Source organism: Arvicola amphibius, chromosome 8 (genome assembly GCF_903992535.2).
Source record: "Arvicola amphibius chromosome 8, mArvAmp1.2, whole genome shotgun sequence".
NCBI classification, from domain to species: Eukaryota; Metazoa; Chordata; class Mammalia; order Rodentia; family Cricetidae; genus Arvicola; species Arvicola amphibius.
This window is the reverse complement of record NC_052054.1, coordinates 121787922-121804863: the sequence shown is the minus strand read 5'-3', so window position 1 is coordinate 121804863 and position 16942 is coordinate 121787922. Positions and strand designations below refer to the sequence as shown.

The following is a 16942-nucleotide window of genomic DNA, read 5'->3' as shown; positions in this document are numbered from 1 at the left end:
ATTCTATAGTTTTTAGAAATATGATTAAATTATTTTTCAGTAACAAATTACAGGCTATTTAGGTACTACCCAAAAACTCTAGAGTCTTCTGAGATGGGCAAAGTATAAGGCTTAATTTATTCTGGACATTATATTTAGGCTGTGAAATCATTTTGCAAAGTGTGTCTTACAAATAAAATAATTACTTTTAATAGTCTTTAAAAATTGTTTTCTTCAGCATGTTAAGCACATCCCTGATTTTTTGTTTACTTATTTTTGCAACAAGGTCTTCCTATGCAGTCCTGGCTAGCCTAGAACTCAATTTGTAGACCAGGCTGACCTCAAACTCAGAGATCGACATATTTCTGCCTCCCTTGTGCTGCATTAAAGCCCTGAACCATCACACCCACTTGGCCTTATTATTTATGGGCCTCGTGAACCTCTTCTTCACCGTAATTTACACAGTATAATACACATAAATTTCATCTCATGTCTCATAAAGTTTTATTAAAAAATTAACACTGGGTTAATTTCAGAAAAATGTTTCAACAGGTAAAAGCCAACCTGGGGCTCCCAGAAAGTCTTCTCATGCTGCAGTGAGGAGAAATGGCAGCTGAGGGACAGGACCAATGTTTCCAATGTTTAAGGCATCCCTGTCAGTTTCAGAATACACTAGTTGGATATTTTATATACTGAGTATAGTACTAACACATTATTGAAAAAGATAAAGCCAATCAATGAGTCCAAGATGGACTCTGGTCACAGTACCAGTTCAGTCCATTAAATAATCTTCTATAGATACTGCTAGCTATACACAAACACACACACACACACACACACACACACACACACACACACACACCATTCTCATAGCTTGGGCAGGCTTCCAACTAGCTTTGCAGCAAAGAATGACCTACTCCTCATTTTTTTGTTTTGTTTCGTTTTTTTGAGACAGGGGTTCTCTGCATAGCCCTGACTGTCCTGGAATTGGCTCTGTAGATCGAGCTGACCTCAAACTCTGAGATCCACCTGCCTCTGCCTCCCGAGTGCTGGGATCAAAGGCGAGCGCCTCCTCCCCCACCTCCCCCGCCTCCCCCACCTCCACCACCCCCACCACCTCCACTGCCTCCACCACCTCCACCGCCTCCCTGCCTCCCCAGCCTCCACCACCTCCACCACCCCCACCACCTCCACCACCTCCACCACCTCCACTCCGGCAGTCCAGCTCTTTACTCCCCTCCTGAGAGCTGAGATTACAGACAGGCGAGTGCTGCCATGCCTGGTTTCTGTGCTACTAGACACAGAGCCAGGACCTTGCACATACAAGACAAGCAGTGCACCATCTGCGACCCCTGCACTCTTAACGTTGATGCTGCTTTTACTAGCCAGTGATTTAGGTCAAATACCTTAAGATGCTAGTCTCCATCCACCCTCCCACTTTGCAGTTCCGGCAATCTAAAGAAGCCTGCTTCTTCCCACTAAATCCAGAGGTTTCCCATTCGCCTTCCACAGATCCACTCTTATGGCCATATTCCTCACTCAGGCAAGAAGGATCCATAAAAGATCTTCCAGATATTCCGATTTTCTTTTGTTTACATTTTATGAGAAAAAAAATGAACAGGAGAAACAGAGTCTATTTCATTTGCCATTTGATGTCTACTAACTCCTATTTTACCAATTCCAGTGGAGGGTTTTCTCCCTCACGAGTTCACTATTCTAATTCTTCTTGACTTGTCTTTGGTTTTTCTCATATTTCACACTTCTACTCTTTATTTTCCCCCTTTTTTTTCAAATATCTCAACTTATTTCACTGGCTCTACCCAATTAATAGTATACCATAGTCATCTTACAAAAAAAAAAAAAAAAACAATTTTTGTCTAAACATGCTCACGCAAAATATTAGCAATCATTGGTCTGGGGAGATCTCAGTGGATAAGCTGTTCGCTGTGAGGGCATGAGGACCTGAGTTCAGATCCCTGGAACTCACTTAAAAAAACAAGCCAGTTGTGGTAGGATGCACCTGTAATCCTAGCTCTGGAGGATGCAAACACAGGCCGATTCCAAGGCTTCCGTGCCAGCCTGTCTATCCAAATAGGTGAATTCTGAGTTCAATGAGAGAGCTGCTCTCAAAACCAGAACTGCAGAGAAGAATAAGGGAAGACCACAGTGTTGACCTCTGGTCTCATGTGTGCCCATATACACTACACACGGAAATAAAAACAGAAAATAAAATTTAAAAACATGGAGCAACACTCAATGGAGTCATAAACTGATAAGCATTAAAAAGAGAATAATAAGAAATAAACTTGTAGCCAGGAGGTGGTGGTGCATGCTGTAATGTCACCACTTGGGAGACAGAGGCAGGTTAATCTCTGTGAGTTTGAGGCCAACCTGAACTACAAGACAAGTTCCTGGACAGCCAGAGCTGTTACACAGAGAAAACTGTCTCAAAAAACTTAAAGAAGGAAAGAAGAAAAGAAGAAAGGGAGGGAGGGAGGGAGGGAGGGAGGGAGGGAGGGAGGGAGGGAGACTTGTTTGTCCTACATGATGTCTCATATAGACAGAAAATCTCCGTATAATTTTTAACTCCTACTCATATTTCTTTTCCTGTTTTCTGCTACAATTTCTCCCTTGTTTTTGCCAGAAATCATTTTAGCATCTTGATGTGCATTACTGAGTGCATAACATCTTAATCTATGAATGAATAGCCCCCACATTTAGGAGTACAACACATTACCTGGAATTCTAGCTGCAATAATTAAGAAAATACTTTACAGACAAATAAACAGTATCCAATAAATATGAGGCTAATATTTGCATACAGAAGTGCCCTTGGGTATTACCCTCAGTAGCCCTTGACCAGTTCAAAGGATGCAGCAGCATCGCCATCTGAGGCTGAGCTCCTAGAGGAGAGCTGCAGTCAGCTCTCTCACAGAGCAGCTCCACGCTAACTAAATTCACTTACTTCTTTATTCTAATTACACAAGTAACAAATGCATTTGTTCTTTATAAGAGTTCCAAAGAATTAAATCTCTTTACAATAAAAAAGACCTGTCTACACACAAATCATAAAACTGCATAAAGGGCATAGGTTTTATCTTGGTTGTGGTTTTATACACATGTTTATATATGTGCCTTAAAAACATAACTAGCATTTTCTTGTACAAAATGAAATGGGACTGTTATCTAATTAATTAATGGGCTCTCTAATTTGTTGATTTGTACTCAAACTAAAGGCACTCGAGTTCACTAACCATGTACAGAACTAGCTTTACTGTGGTAAACTACACAAAAGCAATCTTTTGAATTCATGTTGCTGAGACACAGGGGGGATCTACTTTTTAGTTTATCCTCTTCTCCAGATCCTGGACCTAAACAGTCATTGGGTCATAAATTTGAGACAGGTGAAGAGCATATAGTTTAGGCTTTGATAATTTACATTCACAGCCAACAACAGTATTCTTTCCCTAGCTCTCAATCTATATAAGCAAAATCAACTACTTTTTTCAAGTACTTTATAAAAGTTTAATATTGTAATAGAATTCACTTTATCTTTCCAAATAACAAAGTCATTATTCTTACTGTGTAATTTTGAAGCTGTCCCCCAAATTATTAGGAACTGCCTACTTACTGTTTAGCAGCTACACATTCATTAAAGGGCCTACTTTCCAGTTTTCAAATAAGAAATAAGTGATCTCAGCAATGTTTTGTAAAATATTTTGTAATTGGTAATTAAACAAATTCTCAGACTTATGTTACATAAATGCAACTTCTCAACCTAAACAGTAATCAATATATTGAAACTTAAGGGATATCAGACAATGTAAAAGATAAATATTTATCCAAGTCTAAATAGAGATCATATATAAGCATTTTATAAGAGAAACCTATTTGTACAAATATTATGTATTCAAAATGTGTATATTTTAAAAATCAAAAGTAAAGCATGAAACATTATGAGAACAGCCATAGTAGAAATGTCTATACAGTATAGCTAAAAAACAAAACGTGCCCTTGCAGAACTCAACTGTAAATTCTCCATGTTAATTCAACTGAAAGAGAATAATGCAGTACCCTCAGCACTCAAAACATTCCCGAGCCTTACACTTAGTAAGCTGGAGGTAGAGCTGATACAGTGAAGTGTAAGGAGGTCTACAGCTTCAATGATAATAAGAGAGAAATGACAAAAATGTCAAGGGTGTCGGCACCGTGAATGTTAATTTATTAGAACGTGACTTTTCCCTGATTAATTACATGCTCTTCAAAATATCTGCAGTGCACAAGAAAAGTTAATTGAAGCATTTCATCTTGTGCATGCTACTAAAAACAGCTTTACATAAGTGACAGAGAGCTGCCTTTAAAATTACATATGGAACTCAATCTGTAAACTCTAAATGTTCTACGGAAAGATGGCACAATAGTGCTGAAGACGATGATACCTCACGGAAGCCCTTACAGCATCGTTATCTTAGGTCCCGCTGAAAACGATGGCGCAGGAAAGCTTTAAAGAGAGCGTAGACTCAAACAGAGCATCTTTACGGGACTGCCCTCAAAATGATAAATCTTTTAGAATGAAGTATTATAAAAATAAACACATACTTAGAAAGACACAGGTATATGAGGATTTAAAGTCATTAAACATCTATGACATCAGAATTCCAAATTGCATCAACTTGGTCAAAAGCACCTATTTTAAGTAGGTATGTAATATGGTGACCTTAAATAGTTATTTCATTCAATAAATGGTTTCTGGCCTTCTACAGAACATAGCATATACGGTGACTAGGGAGACAGATAAAATGTGACCATGGTCCCAATGGCAGCAGAAGAAATCTCAGACTTGTTTCAACTTGTGACCCCATAATACAAATATTCTTTAAAAATATTCTATAATCTGTGCACAATACTTAAAATATCCTTTATAATAGCTACCATGAAATATTTTAATTCTGAGAGAGAATCTCATTTGCAATGGTCAGATTATGTCAGTGGTTCCAGGGAACCAATGCTTTGCTTTCGTTCTTTCAACCTTGAGCTCACTGAAGGCGACTTTCCCGAGTGTTGGAGCTCTTTCTCATCTTCACCTACAGCATCATTAATGCCTCTTAAACTGCTGACCACATTCACCCGTCAATGTTTCTGTGAATCCAAGCTGAAACGGATGAGAGAGCCTATACAGGCAGTGTAAGATTGCCTTCACGGAGTTAAGGTTTAAAGTCAACTTTTAACAAATTTAAGACATATATAAATCACATTAAAGAAAATGAATAGATCCCAAGTATTGCTTATGACTTGATTACACATATTAATGTAGGTAACAGACAGAATTTGACTGAGCGAGGTGACAGAGGTAGGAGAAGAAGGAGCAGAACAGGAGGAGGAAGAAATTGTTATTTTATATTATTATTATTTATTAATATTATTTTGGAACTTTTGGCTAAAACCAGAGCTGGGCACCTACATCCACTACCATTTAAAGGAGAACGAACTATTTCAAAGAACTTCAACTCCTGGGGGCAGCACTATCTCTGCATTGGGCTGAATACAGTGCCCTGAAATACTTGAATCTGTACCTCTCACCTAATGGCCTTCACTGATTACCCATGCTGTCAGTTAACAAGAGAGAAATTATCTGATGAAGTCCAGGGGGTGGTGCAGGCCCTGTGTTGTGGGATGAAAGAGCAGTTCACCGAACCCTTAGAGATGCCCTCTTCAGTACACCTCGTTCTCCATTCCTTAACAGCGGTCATGTATCACACAAAGTAAGTGTTCAATAAATGCTTGCTGCACCTATCAAATGCTCACTTTAGAGAGCTCTGAATGTATTACCATAAAGGAAGTCTCGAGTGTTTCTGTTATTAACACTCACATAGAATATGATGGCATCTTAGGAAATTACAATTTTAAAACCAAATCTCTAACATATATTTTAAACAAAAATTATGTTAATTAAGGTATTAGTGGTAACATATCATTCTTTAGGTAATATTATGTATTTTTAAAAAATAATAATATAATACATACTTAGCTCAAAGTTCTTAGAACAAATCTGGATAGAATGCTAAAATTCCTTGACTACATAGCAGAACGGACTGGCACTTAGCTAATAACTAGTCATATATTATAAGTTACATGTTTATTAAGAAAGATACAGGTTAAAGAATAAAGGTAATTTATTAGAATATAAACATTTGAATTTATGGCACATATTAGGCTTAGAATTTTAAATACATATAACTTATAACAATAAATATGCCACCAAAACTTTAAAGAAAAGGACTCAGATATTTTATTTAAAAACCAGTGAGTCAACCCCGTAAGTTAACTCAACTTCTCCAAATAGAATAAAGGGATTTGGTTAAGCAAGGCGTTTACAAAGTCATGTGCTTATCCATTTCAACAGAGAATTTTTACTCAATGGGATAATCGAGGGAATAAGGCCCCTGGTGAAAATCCTAACAACTACTGCTGGGTGAATTTTTAAGAACACTGAAGAGGTGTGGAAGTGGTGCGGGACGGGACAGTGAGATGAACGGGCACAGCTGCCACTGGCAGGGGCCTCACGCTTCAGTCCAGCCTGTCTCCCACTGACTGCCAGCACCTCCCAAATTCAAAACTAGGAATTTTTCCCAGTGACTTCTTTGCTGACTGACAGGACACAGCCCAATCTAACCAGGAACTTACGGATCACACTCAGTTTCCCATCTCCTAAACGCACCTACCAAAGTCCTGTACACTTTAAAATGCGAGCCACATCCTTCTCGCCTTCATCTCGTTATTGCTGGCTCTCATGGCTTGTCACTTAATCATTACAGCAGCCTGCTAGAGATGCCCCAACTGGCCATCCACAGCCTGCTCCCCACCCCAACTTAAGTTACAGCCACTTAAACCCACGTCAATCAAAGTTAAAGCCAGGTTTCCTATCATACACGATATCCCAGAGTCCTACCTTGATTAACTCTCCAGGGTCATCTGTGGCTTCAAATTCCTACAGGCCAGCTTTACACCACAAATACCAACCTGCTCATTTCCCTTTCCCAGAATGCTATACGTTATTTTTCACCCCTCACTGGGAGTAGCCATTTAGAGAAAGTCTTTCGCTCCTTTCCTAACACCTTCATGCTTACTTCATGTCAGCTAAAACAGCTTCTCTCTAGAAAATTCCCTCTGAAGTCGTATGACATCTCACCCTCCTAGAATCACCTCAGCTTACTACACTATGATACTTGGCATAAGTTGCTGTTTGTCCCATCGGAGTATAGTTCCTGAGGAGAAAAGCTAGCAGACCTCTCCATTCCCTCACCTTAGAGAGGTTAGCAGGCAAACATTTGCCAACTTAATCTACTAGAATAATAAAGCAAAGTGGCAATCATCTGAGACTAATAATCATATTTTAAATTGACTTCAAACAATTAAGATATCATACCAAAAATGTACAATGTGGACTACGAAGTGATCACAAGGTAAGAATTTATGGCACTCTGGGCTAGAGAGATGGCTCAGTGGTTAAGAGCACACACGGCTCTAGCAGGGGATCTGAATTTGGATTCCAGAACCCAGTACCACATGCCACTTCAGCTCCCAGGGACCTGACAGTTCCTTCTGAACTCTGCAGGTACCTGAACATGGGCACAGTTATCCCCTGTCGACATACTTATAAATATAATGGAAAACAAAATAAGCTTTTATAAAAGAACTTATCATACCGAATTCAGAAGCATTAAATGAGATTAAGTTTAAGATGGGGACTCTAGGAAAAGAAGTGATGGTCAGTGTGGCTATAAACTCCACTAGGATTTTGTTTGCTGTCTTAATAACCGGTGTCTCTGTAGCACCAACGATAAGCAAGGACCTCTACACACACCGCAAAGATCTCCACATACACCACAACGAAAAACCTTTAGTTATGAACACTGAAACCACTAAAAGAAAAATCCAGTAAATAGGCAAACTCTACTTTTTTCTAGTCAAACACTTCATAGATGCGCTAAGTAACAGATGATATTTTTCTTGTATTTTTATACCAAATTATCAGAAATACTGCCTCTGTTCTATGCCCCATGCGGTAAACAGCCAGAGCAAAAGACCCAGATTTCAGTCTGCATCTGAAGACAATCCTTTTTTCCTTATGAGTCTTTAGTACACAAAATAAATAATAAATAAATCAACAAATAATTCGACTATTCTGAGCAACAGCCTCCGTGATGACGACGAATCAGATCCAACCATGTGCTGGCCGTGTTGCTGAGCAGGTCCCCTGTGTTGTCTCATTTAACTATCGCAATGGCACAGTAGGGTAGGTTTTAGTCACCCCCAAATTCCAGGTGAGAAACTGGAGCCCAGGGACGTGAAGTGAAACACTGTACTTCACATGTAAATCAGAAGCCAGTAGGTCATTGAGAAAGCAGGCATTCGAGCGTAAGCCAGTGAACACGCGCACGCATACCTTTATGTTCAGCTTCATGTCATCAAGTGGGGAAATTCCTTCCCTCCTCAGAGAGCTACTGTGGAGACTAAGAGCATGAACGTATCATCCGGGCACCTGCTGTATCCTCAACAACATCGGCACATCTACCCCTCCCAAACCCAGCACTGATAAGAATTGTAAAGAAAAACCAATTCCTAAATATCCCTTATCAGTTTCAAGTAGAGACAGTGGAGTATCTGCTGACAAAGGAAAATACTATCAGGTGTGTGTGTGTGTGTGTGTGTATATATATAATATTATAGATTATATACATGATGCACATATACATATATAAGATATAAAAAAGAAAAGAAAAGCAATGTATTTTTGCTTCACTTTTTGGACTTTGACACTTATTTTCCATAATATCACAAGGTCAAAAATACATCAATATTCAAAATATATCAATGTACCAAAATAGAAGAGAAGCATTGGCTCCCGAGGTCTTCCTGCATGACAGTGAACTGAATCAACCATGTTACGTTTAAAAAGAGAAAATGGTCCTTCAAGTCAGAGAGACAGAGTTTGACATATACATAACCTTTTTTACAGGAAGCTGTCTTGTTTTTGAAGAAAGACCTTAATTCTCATATCTAAACAGCCTAAAAAGAGAAAGAAAAGAAAGAAACGGGGCAGCCAGGCTAGAATGAGGTGCAGGGGAAGAAATGCAATAGTTTTGCTGTCAATTACCAGCAAATATGCACTTACAAGTGTTCCTTTTAAACTTTTTTCCTTCCTTTCTCCTTTTGATACAGTCATGACACTTAACTCTGATAGCTATGAAGACAGCAAGCCAGAGCTTTTTGTTGTTGCTTTACATTTATTAGCAAATGAGAGCTAAATGTCAACATATATACCTGCACACGAGCAAGCACACACACACACATACACACACACATACACACACATACACACACACAAACACACACACAAACACACACACATACACACACAAACACACACACATACACACACAAACACACACACATACACACACACAAACACACACACATACACACACAAACACACACACATACACACACACATACACATACACACACATACACACACATACACACACATACACACACATATACACACACATACACACACACACACACACACTTCACTGCTATGAGTCCAAACATATGGTGTTACATTAGGGACATGGAAACACAGCTGAGCATGACTGCCAAACTTAAGCTGTGGAGGACAACTCGGAAAGCCAGGGAGTCCCATAAGAAGCCATAATGCACAAATCACGTTGGAAGGCAGCTTGAGAGGAACAGTGACATCTCTCCATCTTCACACCGATTTTCCTCTACTTCCAAATGCTGGTCTTCTGTCACTAAACCATGGCTCAACATTGGATACAGCATACACCATCACAGGCTGGCATGGCGGTGACAACAGTTAGCTAACCAACCCCCAAGGCAATATCCCAACTCGGAATTCTGTCTTCCTTTGGTGTCTTAAGAGGTCAACTGACTTCTTCCAGCCTCAATTTTCACATGCAAGAAATAGAACTCGGGATACACGTCTGCCTCACTGTGTTCTAAAAACAGAAACTAGCTATGAAAAGGAGGAATGTAAAACGCTATGAAAAGAATAAACTAGATTCTCTGACCTGATTATTGGTGAGAGCCCTGCAGAACTAGAATGACTACTTCTTCCGATTCCATACGTGCCACCTGGCCATCAAGCTGACTGAGCAACTGCGGTGACTGCACAGCTGGGGCTTTGCAGTGACAGAAACAAAATTTAAGTCACACTGGATTTTCATATTTCTTAAGTTATAACCTGCTATGAAATGCAATTTATTGGCTTAAAAGTAGATGCAAGGGAAATTATGAATTTTAACCTTAAAACAAATGTTCAAAGACTGATGAGATGGTTCAGTGGGCAAAAGAGACTGCTGCCAATCCTGACAGCCTGAGTTTAGTAGCCAATGATCCACACCGTGGAAGGACAGAATTGACTGAGTCCCCTATGGCCTTGCCATGCGTGTGCACATACATACACACTGATTAATTAGTAGATATATTTTAAAATTAAATGTTAAAGCCAGTCCGCTGTTAAGTATAGACTATTTGAAACTGATACTCAGGCAAGGTCACAAGAATTGGGAACAAGCTAACCCAGAAACAGACTGAGTCACAAGCGAAGTTTCATCTCATGGGCCAAAACACAATACGGATTATTTTTATATCACCCTGTCTGAGCTGTCTATCTCAGATTCTTAACTTCCAGATTCTGTTTCTAAAATCACGTAACACTGTGAATTTCCAGTGGCCATCAAGGTACACACTGTCATCTCTGACACCGAAGATTGCCAGCAAACTCAACATGGACACTAATGATCTCAGGCAACAATGCTCATTCGCCTATTAAAGAGATTTTTATTCCAGAAGAAAAATCTAAAGCGTTCTATGAAAAATCACTTTAAAACACAGGAAGGTATCAGTATAAGACATTCCGATCACTAATATCTGTTACTTCCTTGAAGGCTGTCTTAGTCATAATTTTAAAACCCAAAACTGTCAGACGTGATAACATTCTTCATTCTCTCCCAAGTCGTCCCTGCTCTATCCTAGTACTGTCAAATTATGATAGCTGCTGTCATTGTTTTTATGCCATGGCTGGCATCCAGTCTACAGATGCCCTTCATCTTAGAATAGTCACTGAGGCCACTAAACTGATGACCGGTATCTTACTTATAATGATACTGACCCTTCCCTGAAGGCAGAGCTGGTGGGCTACCGTACCTTAATAGCGCTATGGGCAGTATGCTAGTTTTTAAAAGACCATGCATTCTTGTTGTTGTTGTTGTTGTTTTCTTCTTTAAGCTTTTTTTAAAAAAAACCTTTCCCCCCACAAACACACATAGATCCCTCTTTCCCACTACGAGACGCTGTCTCACCCTGTCAGAAAGTTTCACACTGACTTCAAGCTTCCAGCCCAAACTTCAATTCCATGTTTGGAAGAAACAGACTTGTACGAAATACACTGGAAGACTATCTTTTAATGCAGAGAACATGTTATTTTCATGTATCAAAGTCAATGGCGTGTGTAAACAGACAAAGAAGCAAGTGATCTCACATACAAGTGGATTTTCAGGCACCACATACAAAATGTATTCCAAGTTACAAACATCTGAGGGAAAGGTCTCTCTTCTAGTTAAGAAATAAGAGTCTTTCTCGAACTCGGTTTCCTTGGGCCATCTACAATGCTGATATTCTCCCAGATCTCACAGAGAGGAAAACTGGGTATCTTCTCCATCTAACACCTAAGTGGGTAACCTAGATACTGGAAATAGAGGCTACGTAAAGGATGCAACAGACAGCCCTGAAGTCTGAGCCAAAATATTTAACCAGCAACTCTAAAAACACAGAAAGCCTAGCCAAAAACTGTACTAGCATGGAATTGCCACGGGCTAGTAAATTAAAAAAAAAAACTCACAAAACTATCAAACTTATGTTCACTGTTGCTGGGTGAGGAAAGATCTAGTGTGAACAGAAAAAAAACAATTCTTATTTGTTCAATTAATCATTGCCATACCTTGAAATGTTTATTTTACAAAAGAAGAGAAATGCCTCTTCAAATGAAGAAATCAGAAAAGCAGATCTCAAAGCAAAGATTTTCATGGTAATTTCTTTCTGTTACTAGGGATGGTGACAGATTAGTCTGACCAACAGTACTCTCTATTTTATATTCTCAATGGTTTTAAAAATAGCTAAAAATTAACCAGAATACAGTAGGAACTCCCTATAAATCTAACTTGACCTACTAGACATTTTTTATGAAAAAGTTGTTTCTGACAAATAAAAACATATTCTACCAAAGTACTAATAACATTAAATATTAAAGTGCAAAATCTCTATATACTATTACAGTAATATAACTTTTCTCAAATCAATAAGCGAAAAAAAAGAGCGCTACAAGATCCATCACAAGAGAGTAACAATATAATTCACTCAACAGCATCATTATTTTTCCCTTCTACAACATAAAGGGATTTCAAAGTCTGCCTCAAGAATGAAATTTTCTGAATAAGTTTTCCTCATTCATAAAAAGAAAGAAAATTTTTAAACAACGTAAAGTCAAAGAGTTCAATCACAATTTCAAGTCATTTGCTAAAATCATTTGAAGGTAATGAATGTGCAAAATGTATTCAAGAGGGATTGACAAACCTTTGCTTAGAATTCAGAAGTCTTCACTAATTATAAAGTTTATAACTTTACAGGAACTTGTCTGGTTAAGGAGAGAACGTGAAAGGTCAATTTCTCTCAGATAACCAGAACTGATTTAATATGCTTATAATTAAGTAGGTTATTCAGTTATCAAATCTTCAAAAAAGAAAAGTCTCCTTCACATATCACCCAAATAGAAAAGTCATAAATTAAACTAAACTTAACATAAACCACGGCCTTTCTACTTAAGACTCTAACATACACCCAAAGTACAAAGGAAAGGACTTCTCAAGTTGTTCTGAGAAGGAGTGGCAGACCATTTGCACTTAATCAACTAATCTGATAAAACGTTTTAATTAGGAGGCAAACTACAATCTTAACAAATAAAAGCATCTTGTCCTCAGACACTGACAGCATGCCAACTGCCTTTTGGGTACACTCAACAATGAATATTACATTCCATATTAGATAACACTAATATTAGAAAAGAGCCCAAACTGCCATGCCTGCACACCCAAAACATGCTTTCCAAAAGTCTTCCTTGCTTTCTGGACAATCTAAAACAAGCTGCTTTTGACTTTGCCACAGAAAGGGATATGAATGAGTTCCACAAATTGTCAATGACATTGCACTTCTAATCCTTTGGGGGAGAGATTTTTACGCTGCCTCATCTGCTTTTAAAAAGCAAGCAAAACTTCAGCTCTACCACTGGTGCTTTAGCTTCATACCAAGACAAGAAAAAATTACTTCTACTTTAGAAAAAAAATAACTATGAAGAAGACTTTGGAAAAACGACACATTCCCATAATTTTTTTATCAAGCAACAACAAAGCTAGGTATGAACTTGGAAGTTGAAACAATAGTCAGCAAATCCTAACATTTCTTACCTGGCACAGGTAAGCACCAGCTCGCAAACGCCACCTTGGGATAGTTCAGACTAGTAAGTAGGCTCATGGTTTATGATACGAGAGCGAACGGAAATAAATCTGAGTTGTTCTTTCCTTAGCAAACGCTACAGCAGTAGCCACAGCACAGAGTGAGCAGACCCCACAGGCTGGACAAGTTCAAATTTCTCACTTGAGAATTAAAAAAGAAAAAAAAAGAACATAAAATGAAGACTTACTGCTAGTCATGTGACTTGGTGAGGCGTGCTGTCCATTGGGTGTGCTGGAGGTGAGGTCAATGGCCATACTGGCGTGCTCCCCTTCAGGTGAAAGCTCATTGTCACCTGCTTTCAAAAACATACAATCTTTTGGTTTCTGTTCATTGTCACATACCATGTAATTACTTGGACTGTCTCAAATTCAAAGGGCATGCAAAACCAAATGCTTAAGAAACATGCTTGTCTTTTAAGAGAATCTACAAGGAAATAAAATACACAGTAAATGAATGAAATGAAAAAGCCCAAAACACAACCAGCCCATATTTAAAAAAAAAAAAAACATGAACAAACTTTACTATCGTAACATTCATACAGGTCAGTGGGGATAGGAAGTATTTAACATCCAAAATTATCCTAGTGAAAGCAGTAAGTTTTTTTCCTTAAGAATAAAATTTAATTCCTCCATATTAGAATTCTTAAAGTGAACGGTTTCTAAAATGTTAGCTGGATAGTTCAAAAAGAGCTTGCTTTTTTTAAAAAAAAATGTGACTTTAAGAAGCTAATTCTTTCATATTATGTGTCTGGAAAATTAGGTTACCTAGTAGTAAATCTCTAGTACACACCACACTACAAGATATATCTGTAACGAAATGTATTCTAAATTTAAATTAAATGGTAACCAATCAAATAGTAAAGTTAAGCTCTGTAAGCTACAATTATTAAATAATGTTTTTTATTAAATGAGTATATTTCTATGCCCCCTTCTTATTTTGCTTCTGTTAGAACTTCCTCATATTCATTAAAAGGTAAAATGGTGATGAGCAGATAAAATTAGAGAACTCGTAATAAAAACTCATGGCTCAGGAATTCACATGCAGGTAACACGAAGCTAAGTTTATTACCCACGGCAAATTAATGAAAGTGAATACTCACATGTTAAGTAGCCATCAATAGCCTCTGCTTCCATAGTCAAAGTGCAGTGCTGTAAAACAAAAGATTATGACCTTAACCCAAAGAGTCTTCCTTGGATCTGCCATTAAATTCTTAACTTATTTGAAGCCCCAAGCAGTTAGTCCATGTTGCTCCTGCAACCTGTGCCCAAGAAAGATACTACAGTGTACTGTGCGTGCTCATTTGCAAGTCATTGAACTCTCTGCAAATGATCTGATTCCTGCTGGAGATAGGATAGGGAAGATTAAGTGTGCACTGAGATGGGCTGTAGCAGGAAAAGAATGCCTCTCTTAACCAAAATTTACCTGGTTTAGCAGGGAAAACAATGCAAAGGGGGTATACCTCGAGCTTGCCATCTATCACGGCTATCTAAGTATTTTCCCATTCCCTACTTCCCAATCACAGTGTTCTCTGAGGACTTCCCTCGTATACAGGCTGCTCTATTCACAATTGTTGCAAGTTGGTTCATCATGTTCTAATAGGGAGGGGGAGAACAAACAAACATAAGAAAACAAAACAAAACTACTCAGTGCTAGATTGTATCTTGAAGACTAGTGTAGCAGTTGGCCAACTCTCCAGCTTGTATTGACATTTTAGCCTACCCCAAATTCTGCGTAAGCACCTGTTCAGCGTACCCTTAATTTCCTGCCAGACCACGGCTGGAGACAAACGCCAAGACTACTTAAGACATTCGGATTTCCAACATTTCAGAAACTTTTGGCTGTGCACGAGGGGATCATTTTCTACCCAAGTATGAGGGAATGGCTTTCAGGCACCAGCAACACAAAACAGAACTTAATCCTCAGAAACAAAAGTAAACTCTAAGAAACGACACCCCCTAGCTTTGATTCCATAGTGAAAAGATCGATAATCTAACTGTATTCTTTGAGAGGAAAAGTTAAAGAATTGACAAGTCCTAAAGAGATTTTTTTTTTTTACTTATTTTTTTTCCTTTGGCCCTGGTCCTTTTTGCCTTTAGTTTCAAAACTCTCACAGCACCAGCAGCTAAATTATTCACAATGAGCCATTTCTGTATTGATCGCCAAGTATATTTAGCCCTGGCTCCTGGAATTTCTCCATTACTTACTGGAAAACAGGCAGCTTCACTTCTTGTCTCCAAAACCACTTCCCTTCTCCCTCCCTCCCCTTCACCACCAGCCTCCCTACCCCCCCCACCCCAAAAAACTTTTCTTTCTTTTTTTATGGAATAATCAGATCAAATTCTCACCTCAGTAACTACATAGCAGTTAAAGCCCGACCTGCTCTACTCTTATCAAATTCTTTCAATTATGATTACATAAGGTTTTAAAGAAAGGGATCCATAAAGTTTAGAGGTGAGCAGTTTACGGAGATCTTACAGATGCGTCTATCTCTTTAAAAATGTACACATTTAACAAACACACTAAAAGGAGGCGTCAGTTAGAAGCAAAAGAAGTCTACCCCATCAGTGAAATGGTTATTAAACCCTCAGAGAAGGAAAAGAAAGAAAAAGAAAAAGGAGAAAGAGAAACGAAATGTACATACAAAAGAAATTGTCCTTTGATTAAAAAACATTCATCACCATTTCCAGCTCTGTCGGGAGATCCCAGCTTCTTCTAACCCCTCAAAGAGGAGGTGACAATGTCGGGCTGAAGAGAAACGGAGAAAGAAAGAAAGAAGTTTTTTGTGTCCCCCCCCCTCCCTGGCCCCCTCCAGGCCAAGCCCCCTGCAGAGTTCAAGGCGAGGAGGAGGGGAAGCACTTTACAGGTGGGTCATTCCAAGCCCGAATCCAGCAAACAGATCGGCTGATAAACAAAACCAAGAAATGAGAGAGAAGGAACACTCCCCCCACCTCCTCCTCCTTCTCCTCCTCCTTGTCCTCCTCCTCCCCCGCCCCCGCCCCCTCGTCCCTTTGGGATGGTCTAGTAGGAAAAGTCACTCAGGAATGGCACCACGTACTTTCAGGAAAGAGGAAAAAAAGAGAGAGGGAGGGAGAGAGAGAGAGGTCAGTCAGTGCTACAGCAATGCGATTAACAAGAAGAGAAAAAACTTGATCCACCGGTTCCTTAAGAATCGACCAAAAGCTAAGACAAGAAAACTGAAAGAAAAAAGGGGAGGGGGTACAAGGGGAAGGACAGTCAGGCAGAACCCAGCAAGGAACCTAGGCCAACTTCACAGGACTGTTTTGTGGCCTCTGGCAAAACAGAAAAAAGAAAAAGAAATTAAATCTTCATTCCATCTCTCTCGCCCATACCAGAACCTGTCAAAGCGATT

The 16942-nt window shown here is 39.0% G+C and overlaps 1 protein-coding gene across 1 annotated transcript in view; it reads right to left on the bottom strand.

The window, feature by feature from the left end:
- Ikzf2 (IKAROS family zinc finger 2) overlaps positions 1-16322 on the bottom strand; it is a 140658-nt gene extending 124336 nt beyond the window's left edge. The window contains exons 1-3 of the mRNA XM_038339811.1: positions 16214-16322; positions 14672-14720; positions 13760-13864 (exon numbers count right to left, since the gene is read on the bottom strand). Coding sequence (XP_038195739.1) covers positions 13760-13864; positions 14672-14720; positions 16214-16243 — 184 coding nt within the window. The 5' untranslated portion in view covers positions 16244-16322. The remainder of the gene's footprint in view (positions 1-13759; positions 13865-14671; positions 14721-16213) is intronic.
- Positions 16323-16942: the final 620 nt, after the last annotated feature.